Source organism: Phymastichus coffea, unplaced genomic scaffold, assembly GCF_024137745.1.
Source record: "Phymastichus coffea isolate CEN01 unplaced genomic scaffold, Cenicafe_Pcof_1.1 PCOF00078, whole genome shotgun sequence".
In the NCBI taxonomy this organism is placed as follows: domain Eukaryota; kingdom Metazoa; phylum Arthropoda; class Insecta; order Hymenoptera; family Eulophidae; genus Phymastichus; species Phymastichus coffea.
Window position 1 is genome coordinate 484,986 of NW_026706889.1, and position 19,109 is coordinate 504,094.

The following is a 19,109-nucleotide window of genomic DNA, read 5'->3' on the forward strand; positions in this document are numbered from 1 at the left end:
GTCGTTTTACGTTCGCAATTTCAGTGTATTTGGTCGATAAGCTTGTGAGTTTTCATTTATCGCAAATGTACGCGACGACTGGTGCTGGTTGAACGCCTTCTCACTCAATTTATTTGGTTTGTAATTTTGCTGAAAGCAATTTTGTGCATTTTGATGCATTTATTGCATCGGTTGCTTTGAAAAAAGAGAAGGACAATTTGAAAGAAGCAATATTGTTGTCAGAGCAGCACTAATTTGCTCGGTTCTGGACCAGTTCCAAAGAAGAAGAGTCTTGATAATATCTTTTGAACGACATAAAGTGCTTGGCTATTATCTCGCGAAGCGTTGTCTGGAAAAAAGGGAAAAATACCATTTTTCCATTTGGACGCTCTAGATTGGGGAGAAAATTTGCTAAACGTCCCACTGAAATAATTTAACGAACTTTCATAATGCTTATCAACTTTTCAACGCACGATCGAATATCGAAGGAGGAGAGTATGCTCTTATTTTTCAATGCGGAGCGACTTGGAAACTCGCTTGTAACTTTCGAGTTGACTAAAAAATTCATTACACTTAAGAAGTTTTTTGCTGGTCTTGGCCATTTACCGTAAAGCCAAGTTTGAGGAGTTTTCTCTCTGCGTCTTTCTTTTATTCACCGAGGCACGGTGGCCAATTCACCTGATTTATTCTTTTAATTTACTTTCGCAAGTGCGCAAGAATTTCCTTAATTCCTCGTCGCTCGACCTACTTACGTGATCAATAAAAAAAGAGCGAAGCCAAGCTATTCCGTGCAAACACATTTCACGGCGGCTACTGTGAAATTAAAGTTTTATTCCCTTTCAACGCGTCGACTCGCAGTGAGTTGACTAGCTATGGATAATTCAGCCCGCATGCAAATCGCAAATCATTTCCGAGACAATTGCAAGAGTGTCAGAATGGCATACCTGAACGTATCGAAAACCTATTTTGGCCTGTCCTGGGGCCATGCCGCGTCGAAAAGTCGCTCGCTCTCTCTCTCTCTCTCTCTCTCTCTCTCTCTCTCTCTCTCTCCGTGTATGCGCTCGGGCGCGCGAAAGCGCTCAACATCTAATACCGCCGGAGCCTATTTTGCCTAAGCCCTAATATCTACTCTGCCGAGTAGATAGAGGGACGCTCGAAAATCATGAATAATTTACAGCTCGCAAAGCTTGTATATATGTATAATATACTCTCCTACTCTCCGTCCGCTCCATTCAGTGGCTTTAATTTAAAGCTTTAGTCGTCTGTATTTCTCGTGGCTGCGCGCGCCTCCTTTGTGCGTTTGCAGCTACAACCTTATATTCCAGCCGCGTACCTCTTCACATTGCTAATTATCCCTCTGCCGAGAGAGATTTTGTTCGCGGAGCAGAAGAGCTGCAGCGGCGCCCTACTCTCTTGTTCGGATGATTTAACCTTGCTTTCAATTGCACTCTAGCGCCGACTCTCCGCCCACCTGCGAAAGCTTTTAGCTTGCAAGGCCGGCAAGCCTGGCCAATCGCAAATCACTTTGGCGCTGCATCGGCCTCGGACATATTTCGTCCTCGTTGAACGCTCGTATTTACGACGTGAGCCCGTTTCAACAATATCAAGCTCTCTTGCTTACGATCGACCGCCTAACACGCGACGGCGCAGATTTCATTGGTTAGGCTGATTTATTGTCGAATTCCGATGGACGCGCGTCGCCGAGTAGTCACGCTGTGCTTACTCGCCTCATCAAGTCGCCACGCGGTTGCTCGGTGCAGGTCTTTCGGACGTTATGTTTCATTGAAATGGCGAAGAGAGCGAAAATACGACGAAGGATTAATCAATTTGTTCACGCGTCGCGAGTAAATTTATTTTATGTATTTTCGTCAATTGCGAGTCGATCCCGCACAATGCCAACGTCGCAGATTTAACGGTTGACACATTTATTGCACGCAATCAAGTTGCCCGTGTTCCTCTGTTCACTGTTATATATTTCAAAGCAAATCTTCAGCTTCAGTGCCAAGCTTTTGCGTAACTCTCGATACTCGAGTATTCGAGTATCGATTGACAAGTCACTGAACTCGGCGGCAGATCATTGCCCGTCCCGCAAAGTTCTGCTCTATAACAAGCACAGACCGAAGCAGTTGTATCAAGCGAAAACTTCTTGCACTCGCACCAAGCGAATCCCAGCAAAGGTTCAAACTACCGAAAACAAGAAAGCCCGCGATATCTCTGAAGCATTGTGGCGTTGTGGCCTTCTGGCCTTGTGTGCAAAGGCTTAATTGATAACCGACTGCCGGAGCATCACGTCTATGTTTTATCGTCGGAAGCAACGAGGAGCGACGAATGCTGGCTAATGATGGCCGTTAATAGCCAGATTAAATCGGCTTAGCTTACGGCTCTCAGATGTTTTGCATCATTATTGCTCTCGTCGATTGTCGATTGCCGTCGCCGAGCTTTCATTGCCAGTCACTTTTACGCTCGCCGACACTTGATATGCGCACGCGCTTCGTTACGTACGAATGACTTGCAAATAACGACCACGAAAATACGAAAATACGAAAATATTCGTCGGGAGGCAAGGGATAAACAGATTTGGGCTAACGATACGACTTTTATGATAATGCGATGCCGCCGCCAGCTAGGCGTGCTTAATTCGCTGATTGATATTAGTTGCAAAACCGCAATGCTCGAGTACTCGCTCTCTCGTATCGTTTGCGTTGGCTACGTGTTGGCCTGCATCAATTGAGCTTGTTACGGCTGTTTGACTTATCAGCGGCTATGCGGCTGCAATGGTACTTTACTATGCAATTATCGCTCACCCAGTACAGCGCGCAGTGCAGCTATTTTCCGCACCGTCATTCTCGATGCCCAACTCATTCGTTCCCACGTCTGAGTGAAAATCTTTCTTTCCGTACTCGCCATTCCTACTCAAACTCGCAGTCGACGGTCAGCGCGCCCAATCGAAAAAAAAAAAATCTTCATTTCAAGTAGTTCAATTGCGAAATGGTCAGGCAACAACGACGACAGGAAAAAGCTGCAACGTACGGCTGTGGAATACATCGAAGCGAGAGAACAAGCCGTGCCCACTAATGACGGTTTGTTGCGCGTCGATGACCGTTGGGTTGCGCGAGATAAGCGGCGCATACGTGGACCGAATCCACGCTGGCCACTTTCGCCGTGGCTCTATAACTGTCTCTTGGCCATTGTAGCCCACGAGATAGAGAGAGAGAGAGAATCACCCTTGTTATTTCTCTTTTCGTGACTGTTCGCTCGTCGCTCCGGCATATATGGATTATCGGTATTTCGATGAACACTCTTCTTTTTTTCTTTTTATAAAAAACTACGTGTGACCAGTAGATTTTCGATAGGTTTTCATGAATTATTTCATGACTTTACACAAGCCAATTTTCGTCTGATGGCCAAACGAATGTATAATTTTGATCGCATTATCGATGATACGAAAAGTCCTGCTAATGATGCATCATCGAAACAACGAATATAAAAATGAGCAAGTAAGACGATGAGCCTGAAACCTGAGGACCTGACGACCTGAGGAAGAAACCATTCGATAAATGGCAAAGAGGAAAACATGAGAAACACGAGAATAAATGAAGAAACGGCGTGACGTAGTGGAGAAATAAATGATGGGTCAGCGGTCGGCGCCCATAGCGAGCACGCGTCACTAGCTTCAGCCCCATAGCATTGCGATGAGCCAATCCCGACCATTAGGGAGAGCGAGAGAAACTTTGATCGAGCTAACCGTCGAGCGGCAATGGCCATTATCACGGGACGAACGCATCCCTGATAAACATTGGGCATGAAGCTAATCCATTGCCGTTATCCTCCTTTGTCATTCGGCCCTTTACACGTGCTCGCACCCTCGACGAAAGTGCAGACCGATCGATAGCGCGCATCACGATAAATAATTCATCTATGCTGCAGGCTCCATTGGCTCTCGGATAGATAACTACTTTGGCGGAACAGCCACTGGACTTTAGGTCGCGTGAAATTTGACGAACTAGCTACGGATTCGTCCAGCAAAAGAACGAACGAACAACTTACGAGGGTAAGTCGAGTGAGTCGAGTGCTGCCGAAAAGAGGAAAAAGCGAGTGCAAGCCGCGCGCGTCGTTATCCTTCAGCTCGAGTAATTGCAAGCATCGAAGCCACGATGGTTGGAAGAGCACATATCGATCACGTCATTAGCGCGCAACGGCAAGCTTTTGTGCTTTGCTCGCGCATCCGCGTGTATGGCTCGGAGAGTTTCCTGTTCCTTTCACGGCGTTATGATTATTGAAGAGGCATGGCGGCGGCGGTGGCGAATTGCTCTGCTCTCCGTACGTGATTTCGCGCGCGTCTATGTACCGCGGAGAGGGAATTGGCACTGAATGCCTGCAGCAAGTCGAACGCCAAGAGAGTTTATTGAAAAGTGAGAAGAATTAACGGTCTATTTCGCTCGTTCTCTGTTCTTGACGCGAACGCCGCGAGGCTCTTTATGCCGAATCGCGCGCTCGCTTTTGTGCTCTTTGCTCTTTAATTGGCACGTTTGTCTACTTTTACCGATATTCTCATTTATTTTTTCCCTTGCTTCTTTTCAACGGCCTCTTTCTTACGGTATTTTTATTCATTTGTGCATTGCGCCATTTCGATCGATAACGCTGCCCACTTTGTTTCCGCCGCGTCCATTAGTGCGCATCCAGCAGCGAGTGCGAGTGCAAAGGCACACGTCAACGCGTCATCGCGTCATCCCAGGCAAAAGCTCACGATTAAACAAGTAGATGCGCGAGCTAGCGAATTAATTAACTGTCAGTGGAAAGGGCAAGGGAACGGCTAGGTAAGTACTAAAATAAACTAGCCAACGTAATTTCACACCGACTTATGAATATTTGCTTAACTTTAAGAATGTGTATGTGGGCTGTTGTAAGTTTCGGAAACTTGCGTTCAAATATAAGCCTCTTATTACCTTAATTGAATCAAGAGCTGCGACGCGCGTTGCAAAGCGGAGCAGTAACAGTCATTACAAACTTTGTTTGCTTATCTCTTGCACACACACGCGCACGCGGACTCGCGCACTAATATTTCAATTGGATAAGTGACCGGAAAGGTCTAGCAGCAAGCGACGTCAATATGCAAATTGGCGAACAACGTTTGCCGGACTACTGCTCGAAGGAAGTAAAAGGGTCCGTACGTGCTTGGCGATATTGGAGTCCGTGCGTTGCGCCAGACTTCTAGCTGAAAAAAGCGAGAGAGAGAGAGAAAATTCAAGTTGGTGCTAGGGGCAAGTCGCATTGATTTTATTTTATTCACCGCTATCGTGTTTTTATCGATAGCTTCATCGAAGTGACTTAACGCCTGGATGGCCGTTTCGGGGATCGCGCACAAGCAACGACGAGCCGAGGTATCTCGAGGTTTTTCGCTGTTGCTTCTTTGCGGACGAGTTGCAAGTTCCCAAGAAGATCCCAACTAAGCATGCTCATTCGTTTCCACGTAGCTTCATCAATTAAGCAGTAATCCGGCTATTCCCATTCAATTCAATTAAGTCTAGGGAATTTCTGTGCTTGCCTCACAATGTACTGTCGCTTCAAAGTAAGAGCGGAGTAAACGAATTAACGGACATACCGTCGATTTCCATAATGAGGCCGGCAACCTCGTATCTAACGCAATTAAGCCTGGACCGGCAGAAGACAATAAAAGCGGCGAGAGATAAAAGCGTACAACACAATTAAGACCTCGTATCCGAACAAAAGACAAAAGAAAGAAAAGCCACGTCGCCAAGTTTTTGCGCTTTTATCTGCTTAATCTTGGCGCGCGCGAGTTTCGCCGCGGCCCGGGCGGCCCGGGCGGCCCGGGCGGCGCATTAAGGTGTTCAACTTTTGCCCAGGATCTTTCCCTGTCTTTATCTCGTGAACCGATTTTACATCCACTTGCTGGCTTCTCTTCCCACACGATACCTCCTATTTTAGAGGATGTTCGAGGCTAATTGTGAGATTTGTGAGATGGTAGTGGCTCTGACAATACTTGCTAAATTTCATCAACGCATCTGAGTGGAGTCGGTATTGTTGTGCCAATACTCTCGTCGTTTTTCGATTTCGTTGTCCAATCACTTCCTCGTCGGTTGTATCGCCTGTGCTCGCTCGTTCATTGCTGCTCGAAGAAAAGTTGGCTAAATAGCATCAAGGATCGGGCCTAAGTTTCGACTGTCGCACTTTTGACGAAAGCAGCCCGCAAGGATGTTCTAACGAGTGGTGGCGCGACGGCGCGACGGCGCAATGGCAAAGTTAGCTCATTCGACATCAGTCTAGTGGGTTGGGCTGCCAACTGCGCTGCAGGCCATTGTTCTGGCGTGGACAAAGAGAAAGGGCGGCGAAAAGTAACGAAGGCAACGTCCGATTGGGTAGGGATGGCATATTAATCTCGTTCTCACGATAAACTTGCCGAGGCACGTATTGTAGCGGCATTAATGGTCACGTCTGATGGACGTTGTTGAATGCAACATCATCCGTTGCGCTAATTAATCGTGAAAATGATAGGAGAAATCCGCGGGCCAGCCGAACGCAGATGCACGGATGGCGCATCGGCAAACGTAATAACGTCCACGGCGTGCGAATACGAAGCCAGGGCAGCAGCTAATCAGCGTTAAAGCGCCGCAGCATTGTGCTGTCCTGATCCCGGCAGGCTGTAAAAGCCAAAAAGCCTTGTAGCAAGAAGAGCCCAACGAGAGCCCAACGCGCGCCCAACGCGCGCCCAACGCGCGCGAGAGCGAATGCGCTTACTCGAAACGCTGGCTGGCCCCTTCAATCTCTTCAATCTCGTCTCAGTCTCGCGCATTAAAAGTACATTAAAGCCTCGAAGCGCAGCGCTCGCTCGGTTTATCGTCGCTCTCTTTGGCGATTACATCTTGCCCACGTACGCGGAGAGCGCGGCTTGTTAATTGCCGTAATAAGCACTGGCAGCGGTGGCGTGGCGCGAGGAAGCAAAAGCGCCTCTTGATGGCTCTAATGTACGTAGCAAGGAGCGAGAGGCCGCCGCGTCGGCCCGCCGGGATTATGAAAAGTCGCTCGCGCGGGCCACAGTTGGCCAGAGTTTGGCGCTCTCCCTCCTTTAATCTAATGGCAACTTCCGTGGCTTTCGGGGATTGCCTTTTGGCCTTGGCCCTCGATTGTGCTTTCGACCGATTAAGCTTTTTCTGCAAGTGACGTTGTTACCGTTAGAGGCGCACCAGTCCAAGCGATTCGCTCATTTGCTGCATCCTTCTGTCGTCGGCCGCGATAATGGGCGCCAACGTCGGAATCCAAATCCGTGTGAGCGCTGCAACTTTTCGGATGGATGAACCATAACACAAAGGGGAGCTTGAAAAACACGCAGCTAAAATAAAGGAGAAAATCTTCTGTGACGAGGACACGAGGACAAGTCAGTTAGCGGCCGAGCGCTTCTTCCGTCGATTTATTTTTCTATTACCCAAGAGCCCGGCCATCCCGTTCATCGTGCGCAGTCATCACGCGTGCGCCTCTAATCTTCTTTTCTCGGGGAGCCCTTAATTAAAAGGAATTCATTCGGTGACGCTAAAGCTGTTAAGCTATGGCAAGCGGATTGCACTTCAATTCAGTTTTTTACGAGAGCCTTTCCTTTCCACTTTGCTGCGCCGCTTCGTTGATCCCACTGCAAGTTTGCGGAAGTCGAAAGAACGATAATTAATCTCTCGCGCGGTTATATTCGAGGGATGCCGTTGTTCGCGTGACCGCTTGTACCAATGCCGAGACCTTCTTATCAGTTGCAGATGAAACAGCCGTGGCAGCCTCTCGCAGTCAGGCTAACGATGGAAATCAGATCCAAAGTCAACTTAACTGTGATGGTACGTACTGTCTTAGCTGCTTTCTCTGCCGACAAGTGTTTGGTAAGCCCTTCGATTTCGGTAGGCAGCTCGTTAGTGATAAGTAATAATGAATTTGCAGAAGAGGCCGACAGCGAGGAAAACGAAGAAGCAGAAACAGCACGATTCAAAGAGTCCAGCTTCAAATTTATGGATTTTATGCAGCGGTGAGCCTTGAACCTATAGTTTTGTTGTTGCTCAACACGATGCAACAACATTACTCATTGTCTTGGTCCTCTTGCAGATTTGCAAATGTGCGAGTTGTCAGTAATCTGAATATTTTGCTAAAGCAATTTGAGAAGAACGCACCGGAGGTCAATTACTACGTCCTAAAAATTCTCCATCGAATTTCTTTCGAGTGTAAAATGACAGCGATGATGTACCAAGCCTCCATATTCCGAGTTTTCCAAAGACTATTCCGGTCTAATGAACGCGCTCACCAGGTTAGTCTGTTTAAATAATTTTAGAATGATCCGATGAACGTGAAGAGACAGCTGTCTAATTGCTCAAAGTTAATTTCACGTTGACGATTTTGGCTTGTCTCGAAACTTTCATTTCCCCGAGTGGCCAAGTTCTTTCACAAGCGTAACAATGGCTACGTATCGACTGTCATTGCCAGTTGATTAAAGAATAATTCGTATAAATGTTGAAAGAATTGCCAGCTTGAGCCACACGCAATCCAATCCACGAGCATTTTCATGTAAAAGTATGAAACTTTTAAATAAAGCCACGTCAAATTCACGTTGCAACTCGTCAAAAGTCCTTAAAAACCCTATCGCCTTCTCGCAGAGAGCAGCATCATAAAAACAACTTCAATCTCGCGGTGAAAAATCGTCTGCGCTTCGTTCCTTCCCCCCCCCCCCCACCCTTTTCTCCCTTTTCCCCCTTTTCCCCCTTTTTCCCCCTTTCCCCCTTTTTCCCGTACAAGTTGAATTCGCATATTTGAAATTCTCAGGAATTGGCGGCATTTGGTCGTCACGTATTCCGCAGTTTCGCCGAGGTGGCATCGCGTAATCCAAAGGCCTACATGGAACTGCTGTTCTGGAAGTCAACAAAGCAGGCAGTCGAGATGACTGACGGTTACGATGTCGAACACGCTAACAACAAGAAAGCATCCAAGAATGCGTGGACCGAGCAAGAGGAGGACGAGTTAAGGCTGCTGTTTATGGAGCATCAAACCAACAAATATCCGCAGGGTGGGTACTTAATTTTTTGATTTAGCTGCTACACCCCCGTCCTCGCCGACTTTCTTCTCTCTCGTTTTTTTTATGTTTCTCGTTTTGCCGGCTTCATTTGCCCGTCGTGCAAAAGGGAGCCGTAAAAAAGTGTAGCCGGCTTATCGGGGTTAGTGTCGCTGTAAAATGAAAATGTAAGCGAGATATTGTTTGGGATGTACGCGAGACTTGCTCGTATTTCGCTCTTTTGATGGGCTTGCTTCAAAGTTTTTCAGACGGCTAGACGGAAGGAAGCTCGTTTGTATCTTGTTTTGCAAAAATTATGCTCACCAATTTTGAGCTTGCTAACGAACATCGAATAACGTCTACGTCCGATGACCCGTATCACGTCAATCATTTTCACTAACTCATTTTTGCCAAACAATGCTCTCACAGCTTATGAAAATAAGTAACATTGAATAATTATTACTATTGACAAAATATTTTATACTTCGAATATTTCGTTTCAGATGTAATCAACTTTATCCAGGCTAGTCTGATCAATCAAACGCGCACAAGGCGAGCCATTATAAGGAAACTGAAAGAGATGTGTCTAATCGTCAATTCCAAGGTAATTTTTTATCGTACCGTACAGTTCATTGTTCGCTTGTTGCACATCATCAAAGCTCGTAAGCTGGTGCTCGAGTAGCTTCGACGCAAATCGATATCTCGGATGCCCGTAAAATGAGCAGTGGCAATTGAAAACAACTAGGATTAAAAACGCTCAGATGAGGAGGGGGAAGAGCGAAGCCGCAAATTTGAAGCTGGGGCAAGAGAGATATAGAGAGACGATGCGTCGATGTGTCGATGTGCACTGTTGCTTTGATGCGTTCAATTATCATGTGTTTTCACGAGTGTACCTATGTCGCGCCGATAAAATAGAGACTTTTCCTAGATTTCCCTGGCGGGGCATATTTTCTTTTTTTTTTCTTCTTTACGTCCGCCGACTATTCGCGCAGCAGCTTTATTTTCTCTACGGATAGTTTGTAGCTTTCGAGGTGTCACAGCTGAAAAACTTGTGGCTGTGCTGCGATTTTTATTTACTTTTCTCCTCAACTTTTCAGATTGCTCAATTGTTCCATTTCGATTGGTCGAAGCTACAGCTCCTTTTTCTGGAATCGCTAATTTAAGTCTCGACATTTCTTTTCAAATTTATTTTATTTCAGCAGTCAATTATGCAATTTTGCACCGAACGGCTGAGTTTCCAAGCTGCGTTTTATTTAAAATTTTGCGACCTTTGAAACGGATGTAAATTAGTCGTTCCTACACGAGCGAAAAAATAGTCAGACTAATTCCACTTTGAAAAGTCCGTTATCTACTTCGTGTTCGTACATTTTAATTGGTATATAACCACAACTCGCGAGCGCTTTTTTGTTAGCCAAGCTGAGTTTCGTTATTTGTGAGCCAGCTGAAATGTTCGCTCTAGCATACACATTTCAAGCGTAAAAATAGCGAAGGACGATTAGCAAAATACGTTTTTTTGCTATCATTTTGTTAATCGGTGCACAGCAGATATCGATTGAGCCCTGTAATTTAGCAATGCGCCATTTCCATTGCCCCGGGATGTGGGTGAGGAAGCTATGCTCTAACCGTGTTAGCTATAGTTTCTACATTATCATTTGCATACTTCTTTTGATAGGATATTTAGTTGGATTTTTACTCTACAGAGCAAGCTCATGTTGAGCTCATGGAAAGGACATTTCGCTGCATAAAGTGAGATACTAAAGATGAAATTCGTTTTACAGGGCGTTCGAAGCGAAATTCAAAAGAGATTGCCAAAGGAATGGTCCGAAGAGGAAAAGGAACAGCTGGCTGAGCTCTGGCAGAGTGCGAAGGATGAAGATGGTCAGAATAAGTTTTTTCGCGTTTATTCATTTGGTCCGATGCAATTTTCGCTTTTGCCGTCTGAATAAAATTGCCACTTGGCTTTCAGATCCCGTTGGTTGGATTTACGACGGTCTGCGAATCAAACGCTCCAAGCTGAAAATTAAAGAAAAGTTATTGGAGCTACAGATGGTGGAAGACCCGAAACAGTTGCGAAAGAAACGCAGCAGAAAGAGCACCGGTACGTACAGCAGATTATCTCAACAAAGCTCGCGCCCGTACAGGAAAAAGATAGCAAACAAAAGCCAATGATCATTGAATTAATTTCATCGCTCGATTGATTCCGAATGCTCGCACGCGCCTGTCCCTCTGTTTTCCACCAAACTGTCGCTGGATGTTTCGCTCGCTCGCGCTCTTGTTGCTGGCATGGCCACAATGAGCCCGAAATGCGTTGACGCGACTGCGCGTATACATCAGCCAGCGACAAAACGGACAGCGTGCCAGCTAACCTAGCGTCGGCGATTGATACAATGACGCTCCTCTCAGTCGTTGCTGCGTTTCGCGTACGCTATTCGTGCGTGTAAATCTCGTCTCTCTCTCTCTCTCTCTCTCTCTCTCTCTCTCTCTCTCTCTCTCTCTCTCTCTCTCTCTCTCTCTCTCTCTCTCTCTCTCTTTGTCGCGACACACAATGAACCGGCTACGAAATGTTGGTTTTTACAATTCCTAAAATAACTGCCCATGTTTTGACACTTTAAAACCATTAGCCTGGATAGACAGCTGAACATGAAATTTTCACGAAGAGCTCAGTTACTGGCAAAAGCTTAACTTCGTTTGAATATTTGTTTGGTAAATGTCACACTTGATAAAAATAAGCTTCTAGCTCTGGCGCCAAAAAATCGATGCATTTCCAATGCATTCTCAGCGTCGAAATAGCAATGAAAATATCGCCAGGCAGAACGAAATAAAATCCAAAAATATCCCGTCGCAAAATAAACATCTTACTTTACAGCTCGATATAGCGAGCGACCGGGCGAGAAGCAATATTTTCCCATAGAAAAACCAAGTCGATAGGTCGATAGAGCATGGATTCAAGTTCTATCTCTTACGGAAGCATATCAAACGCTCTTATTCTCTGCTCACAATGCACGCAGCCTCTGCATATTTATCATAGAAATTGTTTTCCGCTCTCTCGCTCGCGTACACCTTGTTTGTATGCAATGCAACCACCTATCAGACAGACAGACGAATATATCGAAGTATGTACCAGCAATTTTCTTCTTCCACCTCTAACACACTTCCCAAGATTCATCGTCCAATAGCCAATCGCTCCTGATGTTTTTTCTTCACTTTGATCGTAGACTAAAGTGCAGCCTCCACCCGTTCTCCCCCCCCCCCCTCTCTCTCTCTCTCGCCTTTCAAGCTTGCATGCTTATTTTTCATATAGTGTTAGAGGAGATATTCATGTTTAATAAGCAAGTTTCTCAAAAGATGACATGATCTTATAGCAAATAAGCTTTTGAACTTTCAAGGGGCAAAATCTTCTTGGGAGACGCGTTCAGCGAGTGAAGATGAAAATGATGATTCGGATCGAGAGTCGGACGATTCTGATGGAACTAGAGCTTCCCACAGTTCCGCAATTAGAAATAAAAAGCAAAAAAAGCGAAAACAAGGCTCCAACAAGAAAAATGAACCTGTGATCGCTTATACCGATGCGCAGTTGTCGCAAATGTTAAAAGAAATCATCGGCAATGGTAAGTAAAAAAAAAGCCACGAGCTCGCTGTAAAAAATTCTGCGGTATGAAACAGCAATTATAGTATTTATAACCTGCTTTCAAACAAAAGTAAATTAAGCTCCCTATAGTAAAATACCAAAGTATCCCAAGATGCCAATTTCTTTAAAGCGTTCACCTTTGAAACTTTCAATTTTCATAATACATCCTAATCTCAACGCGGTCCGCTTAGGCATGCGCGAATCATTGGAGTGGCTGAAGGAGTCCCTAGAGGACTCACTGGAAGATCGAGACGAAGAGAGTAACGAAGGTATAGCATTGGTGCCGCTCACAGCAAACTCATCGACTGCTATGGATTCGCCGAGTTTCCAACGATTCCTGCATGGATCTGGTATGCACGCGCCGAACTTAGAGGAAACTTACTGGCGTATTCCTGCCACTATGCTCGTCACCACTATTAAAAAGCGTATCGATATTATTGATGCTGCACTGAAAGGAGATTTTATTGAAGAAGGTTGGTAAACGTTTAATCAGAAAATATTAATTATTATGGACATATAACTCCTAGTGATTGCTTTGTTCATCCGCAGCTCCAGCTGTAAAAAATGATGAGTCTAGTGACGATGATGATATCTTTGAAAAACTGAGGCAGTATAATAACCTACAAAAGGACGTCAACAACGATTCAGACAGTAATAATATATATTTATAAAAGTTAGCTGGTTTAGAACATTTAGATTGACTCTAAACTTTTTCTTTATCTTTGAAGAAGAAGCTGAACTATCCACTTCTGCTATAAACACACCAATGAAATCCAATAGTAAATATTTTAACGAAGATAGTGAAAACTCTACTTTTGATAAAGATTGTGATATAGAGAAGGAAAATCTTACAAATGGTAAGTCAAATAATACGGCTATATTTTTACTATGAAAATGTAATTTGCATTTATTGCAGGTAAGTCTAATTATTTCAAGAAGCAATGCCCGGCATCAAATGACTTTGGTACAGTAGAAAATATTACTTCTCAAATGTCTCGAAATAGTAAGTTTAATGTTAGAGTCGAGTACACATGTGTCACAACCTGTCAATTAATTGATAAATTTATCATCTATTAGCAAATAGTCAACTGAAAAGAGACCAAATTACATCGCAACTTAATGGTTTCGACGAAAAACAAACGAAGGCGTCTGAAAATAGTGTTACATCGAACTTTCGAGAGGACGTCAACGACGTGAATAATGAATATTTGTCTCAGTCGCAAGGTAATCTTAAATAATATATTTTTTTAATTTTCCGTTGAAAAACATTAATTTATTATATTTTTTCTACGTGTTTAAAAGAGCCCAAATCTAAACGAATCAAAAGTGTAGTTGGTTCTTCCGATTCGGAGGACGATGTAGAAAAATCTTTGAGAGCACAAAACGATGAAACTATCATTGGTGACTCAAGTGAAGGTAAAACACCGGATTTCATTATACTTTGCACAATTGTTATCATACTTTCTCGTTAAACAGATAAGTCAGCCAGATCAAAGCGAATATTTGATTCAGATTCGGAGAATGAAAAAATGGACACGGAGTGTCAATCACAAGTCAAGGCTCAAACGAAGATCACTCTTCAAAGCGAAAACTCCAAGTCCAGGAGGATACGTAAAATTGTCGACTCGGATTCGGAATCAGAAGCTGAAAAAGCTTTACAAGCTATTGATAAACTTTTTCGTAAGATGTCTTCATTTTTATGGAATATCAATTTCGAATTAATTGCTGAATAGTTATTTGATTTATTCAACAGCTGAGACTAAAAGAAACCGCTCGAATGACTGCGACACAGAGACTCCTGTACAGAAAAAACGTCGTATACTAGATAGCGACGATGAAGACGTTGCGGTGCCACGAAACTCGCAGCAGAAGAAACAAACTAGAGTAATGAATAGCGACGAAGATTAGAAAAGCCGCGTCTCTGCAGTCTACGCTGCTTTTTTAAATACTGATTTTGCACAAATCTATTTCACAGTATCTTAATCTACCTTGTAAGTGCTGCCATCTGCTCGCGAAACACCGAGGTCAGCTTAAAAAGAGGCGATGGCATTAAAAAAAACACGGAATTAGTATGTAGAGTTAATAGTCTACTATTTTTACATTATTTACGATACTCTTTTTTATTATTTCTCACACATTTATATTGTCTGGCAATTTAGTTTCTAATTATTTATACTTGTAACGGTTTTAACAAAAATACGTGTGCTATTAGTAAAAAGTATGTAATAAAGTGTTTGTAAATTTTAATAAATAATTGGAGTTTCGTAAGTCTTATAAGGTTTGCTTTAGTATAAACTGGTACAAAGAAATTAGGATTAAGATCATGAAAGAGACACTTGAAGGAATAATATCATATTAAGAGAAAAAAATGAAAGAAAACCGAACGATATTCCATAAGAAGACCTCGTACACGCATGGTCAAAATAACAAAGAAAAAGTGCTCTTGAAAGGCGTCCACATTTCGCCAAGTCCGCACCAGGCAAACAGAAATCATTAAGAGCAAGCGTTTCTCACATGATTTTTATAAAACACTTTTATAATGTCGGTTAAAAGAATAAAATCCTGTATCTTAATTTGGCGAATCTATCGATACAAATAATTTTAATTGAGTCATGATAGGTAAACTTAATGGTTATTGTTCAGCATAGAATTGATTGACAACATGTAGTTGGTGCACTATTCGTATTGATAAATGCAAAAGGTCTCTAACGTTTGAATACTTCGTTGAGTAAAGAGGAATAATGATGAATTATATAAGTTGTTCTCATGTATGCAACTTATGGTATATGTTAAATTAGCATAAACAAACAAGAAATTTGAAAAATCTTTTATGTTAAACGAGATAAACTGCGAGTGTGCGGCTGAAAGAGTCTTCACGGTCTCCAATTTCTCTGACAGTCACAAACGTGCGTACAGGCAATCAGCAAGAGAGCAAGGCGAGCGAGCTAAAGCGCGGGCGCGCTCCGGACCGGGTATGCTCCTGACGAAGCTGTTAGCCTGTTCGAGCGTTAGCCAGCGCGGACGACTCTGCGTCTTTTGATGGGCAGGTGAGGAGTCTTCCGGCGCGTGTCAACGACTCGCTATGCTGCGCTGCATCGCCGGGCTTTTGCGCGAGAGCAAGCGCGGACGTCGAAGACGTCGCGCAGGTGTTCGACGGCGAAGAACGTCGACGCGAGAGCTCCGTGTGTCGCGGATTGCGAATCAGGCTAACAGCAAATGCACGGAGTTGGTGCTGCTCTTCCTCACTTTCAACGGTAGTGTGCTTACACACATATACCGGTACACAGCAGCAGTATATAGAGCGTGTACGTGACCTTTATTAATATCCGATTAATATCATCGGAGAACTCGATTGTATGTGCGGCGCGCACACATACCCTGTAGTGACGGAAGGCTGGCAGGCTGCGCGCGCGGCGAACGATCAAGTCGACCAATAAATGGGCGACCCTCAGTATATTCCCTTTCTCTATATCTCTCTGTATTGAATGTTTCATGAGTGTGTGGGTATTGGAATGGATTTCAAGGCTGCGGTTGATGCCGATGTCTACATACCACCTATAAAAGTTTAAATATTTTTGGTAGCAATTAATGCAATTAACGCAAGCTTTCCTGCTCAACTGTATACACCAAAATTTATATAACAATCTAATAACTGTAAATGTGAATGGTCAATTAATTAATATTGTCAAGTCAAACGTAGTGTAAGGACGTGTAAAGTGTTTTTCGCTAATAGGACAATACATGTGAATTTTTTGTTGAAAATTTTAATTCGAAATTAATTGTTTTTATAAATTATTAATTATAATTATGGAGCGACATTTGCAATGCGATCTTAAAATGTGTCAACATTTATACATTTCTTAAAACTTTGTTTATTGTGCTGAAAGGAAAACTCAATTTTAGGCAAATTCACGTTAAATACTTTTATTATTATAACTGTAATGTAAAAGTTTAACTTCAACATTCAACAACACAAAACCATAAAATAAAAACTCAAATCCGTCAAAGTGAATAAAATTAGTACCATACTTTGTTAGCCGTGTATGTTCATACCTACACGGCCGCCTAAACAAACCAAGTAAGCAGAGCGAATCTGTCGAGATATTTGACCGCGAGGCGACCACGTGCATTCTAAACTGAACTCGTTGGTCTCCGGCAAATAGAATGCTGGAAGAGGTATCGCGATATAAACAGTATACCGGCGAAAAGGCACATCACGAATCAAGCCACGCGAGATTTGCAAATCAATGCCTCGTCAGAACACGTGGTCTGCGTGGTAAGAGAACATGTGTGCGATGGAGGTAACCGCTCATACCACTTCTTCTCAACGTGTTCTCCCGATAGAAGCGCGGGCTCCTTGTACGTTCGCAGGTGGGAGGCATGGCCTTGCGCCAGCTCTTCGGCTTCGATAACAGCTGGAATTTCCGCGCATGCGCACAGACTTGGATCGTATGCACGTGGGATTGCGGAATCTTGTTGCGAATGAATTTATTTAGACTTGAAGTTAACGAGCTATCATATTTATTTACTCTTTCTAACCAAAATGTTGTTCAATCGCAGCAATTATTTTTCTTGTATTTTTATACTATTTTCAGAGCGTCATTTACATTACAATTTATAAATATTACATTGCATCAAATAACAAGTTTTAATTGTTACTGTAAAGTTTAATATTAAACGTTAATCGTCATCCATTATCTTACGTCTATAAAATAATAATTTTACCTCATAGTTGTATAAATAATTACATATTTACAAAATGGTGTATGAAACTGAAAAAACTAATGAAAGTACTAGAAACTATTACTTTTTTCTTCTTTGTATTACAGACCATCCTTCGCTATCAACTTCCATGTCACTATTAGACTTGACAGCTTCACTATCACCTATTATTCCATCCAAATTATTTTTATTCTCATTATTACCATTGCTGTTACCCTCCAATTTGGCAGTGCAAAGAAATTTAAACTTTGGAATGATCCAAGGCTGAAGAGGAGGTAGCTTTTGTAGTTCATTTGTCAATGTCACCATATCATTTGTTGTGATATAATTGTGAAATCGAAGAATATCACGAGCAACCTCCTTTTCACTATCATCTTCAACTCTTGTATTAAAATCCTCATCCAAAACATCCTCTAACACTTCAGAAATATCTGTATAATGCAGCTTTTCGTTCATTGATAAAGTTTTATCAATGTACTCACAGAAGCTATGTGCAGCATCGATGGAACCATTGCCATGTTCCACCGTCATCCTCAGCGCAGTCCAGTTACTAAATATCCTTTGTATAATACTAAATGAAGTTGTTTGATTCTCAGTCATATTTTGATGAAAAAGATGGGTTCTAGATGAGCAATATTCTCATTAAACCTTAAAAAAAGCCATTTTGAAAAATGAATGATAATCAACTTGTAAATACATAATCTTATACGATTAAACAAACGATTTTATTATTCCATTGTCATTAAGACTATCAGATCATGGCTAAAACCATGACATTTGAAAAAAAATATAAAAAAGGTTAGTTGAAAAAAATTAACCTCTCAAAATACGAAATAATAGTGAACTACAAGTTAAAATTCAATATAAAGGATACCTGTATGTCCACGCGGTTTCGAGATTTGTTAAGACTATTATTACAGTAGTAATTATGACTTCTAAAATAAAATTCTTTTTACAACTCCCATTCCAAATACCATTTAGACTTCGCGTTCGTAGTCCGTATTCTAGTATTCCACTATACCTAGTCCTGTGACCGTCGCCAGCGGTTCGCAGCATTAGGGTGTCGCGGTAATGGTATAAATAGTTATTGATATTGTATTGATTATGTTTATAATCGAAAATAACATATGTTATAGAACGATTAACTAGATGAATAAATATAAGTCTACTTATATAGTTTAATTTTATATAGCAAGTGGAATATGAACAAATTTCAGTGATTAACAGTATATTTATAATTAAAAGAGTGAATGATACCAGTATGACAACTTAGTGACTAAGAAGAAAAGCTAATATAAACCACAGAACAGATGAAGGTTTAAAAATGAACATAGAAAATAATAATAAATAGGTTAGTGTATATAACCAGACTGTGTAAGTATAATCAAAGCTTCATACTATCACGAACATAAGAGTATAAATAGACAATTCGAAGCGGGTACATAACTCAATCGATTCACCTTAATCTCGTTCTGTTGATAATCGGTTTGAAGCATGCTTGTTTATAGCCTACGCGTTAAGTGAATTAGGAGCTGTTTTTTAACTTTTTGTCGATTTGATAAAGCAGAAGTTATTGCTTTTCACCCGATATTTTTGCTTCCTCATAGAGAAAGCTCTGGTTTAATGAAAAAAAAGTTTGCTTAAAAACATCATAGAAATATGTTTCAAGGTACTAGAAGTATAATAAACCATTTTTGAGAAATGTCTGTAAGTGTGTGTCTATGTTGTGTATTTAGTCGGCATTGA

The 19,109-nt window shown here is 42.5% G+C and overlaps 2 protein-coding genes across 4 annotated transcripts in view; one reads left to right on the top strand and one right to left on the bottom strand.

Annotated features, from left to right (window-relative positions):
• The window catches only part of LOC131668469 (protein timeless homolog), a 78,153-nt gene extending 63,320 nt beyond the window's left edge, over positions 1 to 14,833 (top strand). Inside the window, exons 16-31 of one of the 2 annotated variants that reach the window (XM_058942667.1) lie at positions 7,734 to 7,814; positions 7,915 to 7,999; positions 8,077 to 8,275; positions 8,788 to 9,028; positions 9,517 to 9,617; positions 10,792 to 10,891; positions 10,980 to 11,111; positions 12,400 to 12,621; positions 12,833 to 13,114; positions 13,191 to 13,292; positions 13,370 to 13,498; positions 13,558 to 13,644; positions 13,719 to 13,865; positions 13,944 to 14,057; positions 14,118 to 14,321; positions 14,395 to 14,833. In XM_058942667.1, coding sequence (XP_058798650.1) covers positions 7,734 to 7,814; positions 7,915 to 7,999; positions 8,077 to 8,275; positions 8,788 to 9,028; positions 9,517 to 9,617; positions 10,792 to 10,891; positions 10,980 to 11,111; positions 12,400 to 12,621; positions 12,833 to 13,114; positions 13,191 to 13,292; positions 13,370 to 13,498; positions 13,558 to 13,644; positions 13,719 to 13,865; positions 13,944 to 14,057; positions 14,118 to 14,321; positions 14,395 to 14,549 — 2,381 coding nt within the window. In that variant the 3' untranslated portion in view covers positions 14,550 to 14,833. The remainder of the gene's footprint in view (positions 1 to 7,733; positions 7,815 to 7,914; positions 8,000 to 8,076; positions 8,276 to 8,787; positions 9,029 to 9,516; positions 9,618 to 10,791; positions 10,892 to 10,979; positions 11,112 to 12,399; positions 12,622 to 12,832; positions 13,115 to 13,190; positions 13,293 to 13,369; positions 13,499 to 13,557; positions 13,645 to 13,718; positions 13,866 to 13,943; positions 14,058 to 14,117; positions 14,322 to 14,394) is intronic. The other variant, XM_058942668.1, reaches the window with a different exon arrangement.
• A 1,875-nt stretch (positions 14,834 to 16,708) lies between these two features.
• LOC131668485 (pre-rRNA-processing protein TSR2 homolog) lies at positions 16,709 to 18,364 on the bottom strand. 2 transcript variants are annotated; one of them, XM_058942696.1, is made up of 3 exons: positions 18,238 to 18,364; positions 17,846 to 18,011; positions 16,709 to 17,782 (listed from the first exon to the last, which is right to left on the bottom strand). In XM_058942696.1, the coding sequence occupies exons 2-3, from the start codon at positions 17,961 to 17,963 to the stop codon at positions 17,445 to 17,447; spliced, it is 456 nt and encodes a 151-aa protein (XP_058798679.1). In that variant the 5' UTR covers positions 17,964 to 18,011; positions 18,238 to 18,364; the 3' UTR covers positions 16,709 to 17,444. The 2 variants fall into 2 exon arrangements, with proteins under 2 accessions (XP_058798679.1, XP_058798678.1); XM_058942695.1 differs by having other exon boundaries at positions 16,709 to 18,011.
• Positions 18,365 to 19,109: the final 745 nt, after the last annotated feature.